Below are 8686 nucleotides of genomic sequence, written 5' to 3'. Positions count from 1 at the left end.
GTCGACGGCTGCGGCGTTGGGGGGGGGTGTGAAGAGTTTTCCTATCAGAGTGCCTGTAATAGCTTATAGTAGGGAAATAATTAAAAAAGCAGTGGATGTAACCACTAGCTGTAATCAAGTTGCAGAATGAGATGAATCATTGATCTTGCACAAAAATAATTGTATACAGATAATTCCTTTAGCAGCATGTGGATAGTATCAGTGTTTAGATACACAGCAACTCTATGATGGGTTTAGCTGAAGTGCAGTATTTGTAACAATCTGCGTTCAGGAACTTTACCTCCTCCTCCAAGGCATGATGCATAGCATAAACCTGTTTTCCTCCCCATTTCTGTCCAAAAGTAGAAGCAAATAAGTTATTACTGCTTATACAGAGGCCGTGTTATTACGTAAAAAGCCCACCAACTTTCACTTTCCAGAAATGTCAACATAGCACTTTTCTTGAAAAGTGCTAGGAAGGAGCAAGAACCATGCTATCATCTAAACAGCTGTCATGGGAAAAAAAAAAAACAACAAACAACAACCCTACCAGATATGTGCAAGAAGAGCAGAAGGTAGTCCTGTCTTCAGGAATAGTTCTCTGGCTTCCACACCTGACACAAATCCATCCATGTCCTTGTCAGTTTTCACAAAGATCTCGTCATACTTAATTTTGTCTGCAGGCGTCACAACCCACTGAAGCAGGGCGGGGATGCAAGGGTAAAAAAGAAAACCAACAAAAACCAATAAACATTACAATGTTAAGATACAGGGAATTCTGTTTTCAGATTGTAACTTTCAGAGTTATATAATTCAAGGACTACAGCACAGATTTTAAAAAGTGACATAGGTGCCTAGCTCATGAACCCATTTTATCCTCCAAAAAATCAAGATGCACAGAGATCCACAAGAAGCAAAGCCCTTACATCAGTGAAGCACCAAGGCCAGCTGGTACCGCTCTGCCTCTTCGTCTGAGCAGGAAAAGCATTCCCTGGAACCCCGCTCTCCTCCCAGCATGGGGCTGTCCCCTCATCGCCGTGCTCAGTCACAGCTCTCCGTGCTGTCTGCCTCTAGCAATTTTCTTCCTCTTTACACAGCTGGAGATCTTCAGCGGGAGGGACTGAAGAACTGCTCAAGGCCAGACCGTTAAATTGTAGAATTTAGCTCCCATCAAGGTAAAGATGAGAATTAGAGCCACTTCTCTTACTTCAGCAATTTTTCCAAACACGAAGCTAATAGGAAGATGTTTGGTGTTCTTTTTCTGAGTGAAAATGGCTTCAAGTGCATGCTTACGAACGCTAATTAATTTCAGCATACAAGGACACTTAAGAGGTGAATCCCAAACAATGCTGTACACAAAACACACGCTCAAACACTCATCCAGACTGGCACAGCTTTGTAAGGCATACTGCAAGACTTACTGTCAGTCAAGTAAATTGCCAAATAAAAACCTAAAATGCCAGTTATTCAAATAGGGTTACTCAAATGTCCAAGGAGCATCTTACACGTTAAGAAGAGTTCTTACCTTAGATCCCCTTCTAATTTATTTTTTTTAATTTGAATAGAACGAGTAAATTATAATCTACTTAGAAAGACATTTTCCTGAATTTTGGATTCTAAATTGAGCAAGACTAAGTAAGATGCTTACAGAGTGGGAGGCATCAACTTGTTAATAATCACATTCAGAATGAACACCAAATCTTGTGCGCTTCGGTGGTTATCTTTTCCCATTGCTTGCATTTATCTATTCCATTTCCACGGATGTCTTCTTCAAATTGCATCCATGTGCATGTGTACAACCACATGTACACGCCTGCCACAAATTGTTTTAAGAACTTGGCCATATTCAAATTGTTCTTCAGCTGGAAGACTTATGGTCTGCAGATGTGTACCTGGACTATGTTTTTAAACTGCTTTCTTTTAGGTTAAACTTGATGCCTTGAAATAATATATTGTCTAAATATCTTTAAAACCTCTACTAAATAATTCTCTTACCCAACTGTTTACATCTGAAGATGTCTAGAAAAAGTAGAACAAGATAAATTTCATACCACTCCACGTGGCCTTCGCACCAACTTCCTCAAATTCATCAGTCAATCAACAGAGCAAAAAGGAAACTGAAAACCTGTATCAGGACTTCATACAGGCAGTCCCCAAAGCACAGAATTAAGAGCAGGTATCTTGTAACCCTAAGTCACTTTGGAACCATACCTGCGTTAATGGTGTTTTGGCAGCTAAAATGCCTACAGGTGGTAAGGACTGATGAGACTCTTTGGTAGATGTTGCTGATGGAATTAATGGCATTGCTCCAGGAACACCAAGAGGTTTTCTCTTGGATGGTGGCACCAAAGCTGCAGGCAAGGACATTGGCACTGGTTCTTTCTCCAAAGCACAGTACACCAAAAACATGGCCTGAACAAGAAAACAAGTTGTGTACATGTAACTATATACAAAATGAATATATACAATATAAAAAATTAGTTAAGAAATCACTTTGCAGCATTTTTTTATTATGTTTCTCCTTTACAAGCCCCCTCAACTGCATTGCAACTTACTGCCTTCTGGTTGCTGCTTTTCATTACTACTTTCTTTTGAGGTTCAGGGCTCAGCAAACACAATTCAGTACCTTTTAGAACATTAAAATGATTCTCCTAAATATCACCAAGCTTCTACCATCATCTGTGGAATTTTATCTGAGAGAACACTTCTCTTAAAGTAGTCACTATTTTTCCAGGAATTGCTCTACTTAGCATCTCTTCTTTTGTTGAGGTTGTATATTTTAATTTAAGTTAACTACTAGAGGCTTAAACGGATTGGTTTCAAAAGAAACTGAAGCTTACAGGTGCCTGAAGACACTTAGAGCAATATTCAGAAAAGCAATTTTTAGACTTTCATCCTCTCAGAAATATACATCACATCAGAAAAAGGTAAATTCATTGTATTTATATTATGAAGAAACAAAGTAAGGTTTTTATGTTGTTCACAACATCAATTGTTGGCAATTAAATAAGTATTTTTGGTTTTGTTTTTAAATTTTGATTGAAAGCCTGAGCAGAAGTTTAATTTGTAGAAAATAAGATTAAAGGCTGGCTTTAGTGCCACCTGAGGACAGGAAGGTCACATCACTTTTTCAAGATTCTTGCACTGTACAATGCAGTTAAGATGTTTTGGTTTTCCAAACCTTTCAAGTTAGGTTTGATATTCTATATAAAACGAAACCCTCTTCTCCAGAGTGAATGCATAATTCTTTCCTCCCCGATTCCCTTACACGCAAAAAAGCTGAAAGTTCTGAGAAAAAGCTGACGCATGGTTGCTATCACATTCAAAACTTGCACAGTCTTCAAAAGCAAGAGCCTTCAGCTCTTTTCTCACCTGCCACCTCTTGGGGGAAGTGAAAATTTTTTATTGCTACTGACATGATTTCATCAGTACCGGCATTAATACTGGTAAGAGTCTAACTTGCTACAAACTTTTGAAGAATTGTATGTAAAAATTTTTTGAAACTTTCCTCAAAGTTATCTTGAGGCATTCAAGGACTAATGAAGGTTAAGAAAAAACTTGTTCAGTGAAAAAACTCAGTGGGAGAGCAGATCACAGGTGTAAGTTTTTAACAGCTCATTTAGTTCACAAAGAAATTTACTGCTGTGTATTGAGCGGCACTCAACAGGCTGACAGAAAAAACAGTACTAAAACTTGATTAAGGACTCTGACTAAAGACACTAAATGAACTACACAAACAGTCACGAACTAATACATGATGCACCTATTTTAAAGCCCTGCCACTAGGCTTTCAAAATCACAAGAGGCAGAAGATACTTACGACTGCAAACTCATCTCGATCCAACATTCCATCACGGTCAATATCACTCAATTCCCACACCTACCAACAAAAAGCAGAATAAAGGAACGTTTGCCAGACTTGCAGCAGTTTCCTATCTAAAATCTCATTAAAAACAAATGTGAGAACAGGCTCCCTTCACCATATCCTAGGTTTTATTAAGATTAACAGCATAAGTTTTCAGCGAGCAACATACACTCACATAAATCATGCAAAAAAGGAGAGATTCTTAAGTTGGAGAAGAAGTGCACTAAGGGCACCCTGCCCTAAGCCAGGTGTTGAAGAGTACACATAACTGATATGCTCTAATAAGAGGCAATCTACCAAAATATTAAAAGAAGTATCTTTTCCTCTTACAGTTTAATAGTTACATGTGTGGCCAGTCCGTAAAATAGCGTTTAATAGTTAGGCTCACTACTACAAATCTCCAATTTGAAACACAGATATCAAGGAGTGTAGCACAGTTATTATTTGTGAATTAACACTTAAGAAAAAAGGGTATTCTTACCCGTCCTAAAATATCCACTGGCAGTTTTGAGTTAAGAAGTACAGGTTTCACCTTATCACCTGACAAAAGTCCATTCACAGGATTTAGGCTGTCAAAAATAGCATCGTACTTCGCCTTGTCTTCCAGCTGCAGAAGAAAATATTTATGGAAATTGTCATACTTGTAGCTTAAGAAGCAGTACTTCTTTCTAAAGTATTAACTTTTTTTTTTCAAGTTACAGTTAGAAACACACACATTGCAGTTCCTGATGCTTAAAAGAAATATGAAAAAGATATTATTTCTAAGTCAGCTGGAGGCTTGTCCAAAACCCAGTGAGATTTATTCTTCAATTATTTTCATGGCTTCAGGTAACTTTTTTTTTTCCTCTCCAAATTTCTAAGCACAAAGAGATTTCCCAAAGGTCAAGTATTTGTATCAAATTAGGTCTTCTAGCCCAATTACAGAGTTCACATGAATAGCAATTTATCATACTTTATAGCCACCAGTAGCATTTTTCTCAGACTTATGTTTTCTTGTGAATCAAAACATAGTTTTAAGTAACAGCCTGATCTTTAGTTTACCTTAACAGCCCATGGTAGATCACTTGATGCTGTTGCACTCAGTAGCAAAGGACTACTAGTATCAGTCTAAGGAAAAAAAGGAAAAAAAATATATATTAAGAGAGAAATGGTTCCGACCTTGCAAAACCACTTCCTTATTTGAGATAGTGCTCCTTCTCAAAGCCAGAACCACGCATTAGGCAACCACACCTTAATTAAGGATATCAACATTTAGAGTAAGTAATTTAGAATGTTTCTTCCACTAAGGACAACACTAATAGAACAAATACTATATATACATTCAAATTATACACTATTTTATGTTCGAATTTCCAGCAGACCATGTAGCTTGTTATTCCACACTGCTTAATTTTCCCCTTTTGTAGGGCCCTATTGCCCTACAACATCATTTTTGGAAGCATTTAGTATTTATACCAAACCTTCCTAATTGTTCACTTAAAAGCAGTTCCTATTAATGGGTTGATAAGTTCAATTATAAAAGAAATCTTACAAATCTCGGTGGAGGAACAGGCAAATTAAGACTACTCAGGGAAACATCCAATCCATTCTGTGCACATGCTACAAGTCGTAAAGCCACAAAAAATTCCTAAGGAAAAATGAAATTTTAAAGGATTATATGAAAATACTCAAAATTCAGAGGAGTTAAGACCTTGTCTAGTATTACTATAAAAACAAAGGGTTGCAAACAGCTTCAAAGGGGGTCACAAAGTGACAAAACGCAGCAGTCGGCAACCACTGAATTCCTCCAGTGAGGCAAAGTTTGTAACTGCTTGCTGCAAGAATTTAGTAACTTTCTGGCTAATGCAGTCAGTTTTCAGCACTCAGTTCTTCCTTGTTTTTCCTGGAGGAACTGAGGTGACCCCAAAGCTGTCACTGGTGGAGAGTGAGGAAAGAAAGGTACCGCACGTGAGTAAAATGAACCGAAAGAAGTCAGGGAGGGGGGGATATTTTTTTGGTAGATGCTACAAGCTCCCTCTTTTCTTACCCTGGGATAAAGCAGGTAGCTCTCTGCAGGCCATTATTTAGGTAACTATACCTCAAACCAAACAGCAATGCACATTACAGATCTCCAGGAGCATCACCGATACACGTGTCTGACTGCCATACTGCTCATCACTACAGCTTTGGAGGAATAAATGGAATAGGCTAACATCAAGCGCACCAAAAAAAAAAGGAATTAAGAAATAGATAGAAATGTGGAGATTTTACTAGAATTTTAATTTCTTCATTAAGTTTTGTCCAAGATGAAGAGGAAAAGTCATCTTTGCAGTTACTACAGTACATTAACCCTCAAACTACTTCTCAATATATTGTATTGCCCAGGTACTCAGCAACTCATTTTATGACCTGAAGAAAAACTGATGAGGTAGCTGAAGGCTGCTTAATTTATTACAGCTTGTAGCTTACTCTGAAGTAGGAATTACGTATCTAATTCCAACTAGAAAAACAAAAAATGAAATAATAAAAAAACCCCAATAGTTCGAAAAACTGCATTCCTGAACCAGAAATGTTAACTTTTATCTTATTTCAAGGTTTGCTAACGGTTAGAGTAACCTCATACATCATATAAAAAACCATACCTGTTTGTTCAGGATACCTTTGCCATCAGTATCAGCCAAGTCCCAAATCTAAAACAGAAAAATAATAGACACAAAGTGTTCCACAGCACTGAGAGGAAGCTCTCACTCCATTTAATGATGCATTCTTGGACAAAAGTTCAGGTCTTAACTTTTATGATAGGACTTATCCACGGTGAAAAATTTAAATATTGTTTTGATTTCTACTACAACCTACATATATAGTGGAATAAGCAAGGATACTGATGTGGGAAACGATCGGATAGCACAACTGAAAATACATTAGGGAAGATCGTGTATGCTGTAGTACCACCAAGTATTTTAAGTTACACAGGATACTAACTGAAGCAAGAGACAGGATAATTAAACGATTGTCATTAAATACCTTTCCAAGCACCAAATCTGTCAATCCAGACTTTTTCAAGAAAACAGCTGCGTCGGAAGCTAACACTCTTCCAGCATTAGCAGAATCAACCTGGGGGGAGAAAAAACCCTCACATGACAAACTAGCTTTTGAATTGATGCAGTCTCTTTACACAGGCTCTCAGAAAGCTAGCTAGCAACAAACACTCAAGTTAACATAGTCACTTGGAGAACAAACCCTTCTTTTCATTAAAAATCAAGTTACATTAGAATTAAGACATTTTGAATTAGCTGCTCTAGATTTAATATTAATAGGTAAGCTTTGAAAGTTGATCTATTAAACTAACACTGTCAAATTTAAGACATATTATGCATATAGATCTAAGCATCTTTCACACCTTACTATGTTTTACAGTGTTCCAGAGAAATACACTACTATCCCCATCTGTCTGAACACGACTAAGACACAGGGAGGTAAGAATTTTGCCTAGATGACCCAGTTTGGGGCAGAAGCAAGGAAGGTAACCCAGGTCTCCCACGTCAAAAGCCAACACCCCAACACAAGCTTTCTCTTATAGGTTCATCAGTAAAGACTTGAAAAGTGAAGAAAACACTAATACATATGCAAACCATCAAATGCCCACTGCTGTAAGCTTCTAACCATTGGCTATGCCTGGATTTCAAGGTCTTCAGTAGCAAGTTTTTCAAAAGGTCCAAGAATTTCTCAAGTCACGCAGCAGATAGGAAAGCTCATTCACACTAGGCCATCATTGAAACCTATCTAATTAGCCCTTCGTAATCACAGCATTTTCTTCCTGACGCCTGCAAAACATTTGATTCGTTAGGACAGAGAAGTCCCAGAGTTTGATTACATTTAATTGTCCAGCTCTGAATTCATTGTCTGAAAAAGAAGGCTCTGCTTTAAGCCACCTTTACCACCATAGGAGAGGGAAATGTTTACTCCCTAAAGCAAAACTTATTTACACAGGGAATAAGTTGCTGATATATTTGGCAGACTATCAACCGGCGTGTATTTCTCCCTGGATCACTACAGGGATCATAAAAATACATCATTATTCACGTTCCTAAGTCAAAACAGTACCTCAGGGATACCTTCAAGTGGAAGAAGCAAGCAGCAAAACTTACACCACCTACACGAGAAAAAGTGAAATAGAGAAAAAGCTGCGAGACTTTATGAGAAGGGGGCCAAGGGTATCACCAGTCAATTCAAGCCGTTAAACTTAAGACATCAGACAGTTGTACAGGTCCTACAAGATCTAAAGATCGATTAAATAATACATTTTACAGAGGAAAATTATATAATATTGTCTTCAACACAAGATCAAGGGAATCTATGATCAGCTGAGATGCCCCGAAATTCTGAAAAATTTGTGACATGATAAACATTTCCAAGGACAGTAAAGGGGCAACAGAGGTCAGTTTCTTCCCACACTTCCTGCAGAAAGAGTCAGAGAACTGAAATGGTAGGAATAAATGAGTATGCGTGGAAAATTGAAGTACACCCATAGAAAGAGTAACTTGACGCTAGCGTTGGCTTTCCCAGTACCCCCTTTTCAAGACCAATGCCTTCTGGGCACTTGCTGAACACTGACTCACAACAGCTGTCTTTGAAATCCTCTGCGAATGCCGAGCAAAAATGAGTGCAGGATGGAACAGGAAGTTTGGGAAGATCCAGCAAAACATTTCATGATGCTGACAGACTGCATCACGTACAGTCTCTTAACTTTGTGTTTAAATAAAGACTACATTCAATATTTTCTCTGGAATTTAAGACTAACCTTCCAAGTTCACAAGTGCCCACAGGGTGCTCAAAGCAAACAGCTCCAAAAGATGGGCTTAG

At 38.0% G+C, this 8686-nt stretch overlaps 1 protein-coding gene across 1 annotated transcript in view; it reads right to left on the bottom strand.

Moving 5' to 3' along the window:
• Positions 1-8686, bottom strand: part of EPS15 (epidermal growth factor receptor pathway substrate 15) — a 42286-nt gene that overhangs the window by 30286 nt on the left and 3314 nt on the right. The window contains exons 2-9 of the mRNA XM_009867972.1: positions 6848-6937; positions 6466-6513; positions 5376-5471; positions 4886-4951; positions 4326-4451; positions 3800-3859; positions 2191-2391; positions 530-675 (exon numbers count right to left, since the gene is read on the bottom strand). Of these exons, the coding sequence (XP_009866274.1) occupies positions 530-675; positions 2191-2391; positions 3800-3826 (374 nt within the window). The 5' untranslated portion in view covers positions 3827-3859; positions 4326-4451; positions 4886-4951; ... (1 more) ...; positions 6466-6513; positions 6848-6937. The remainder of the gene's footprint in view (positions 1-529; positions 676-2190; positions 2392-3799; positions 3860-4325; positions 4452-4885; positions 4952-5375; positions 5472-6465; positions 6514-6847; positions 6938-8686) is intronic.

Source organism: Apaloderma vittatum, unplaced genomic scaffold (genome assembly GCF_000703405.1).
Source record: "Apaloderma vittatum isolate BGI_N311 unplaced genomic scaffold, ASM70340v1 scaffold21274, whole genome shotgun sequence".
Lineage (NCBI taxonomy): Eukaryota > Metazoa > Chordata > Aves > Trogoniformes > Trogonidae > Apaloderma > Apaloderma vittatum.
This window is presented reverse-complemented; position numbering and strand designations above follow the sequence as displayed.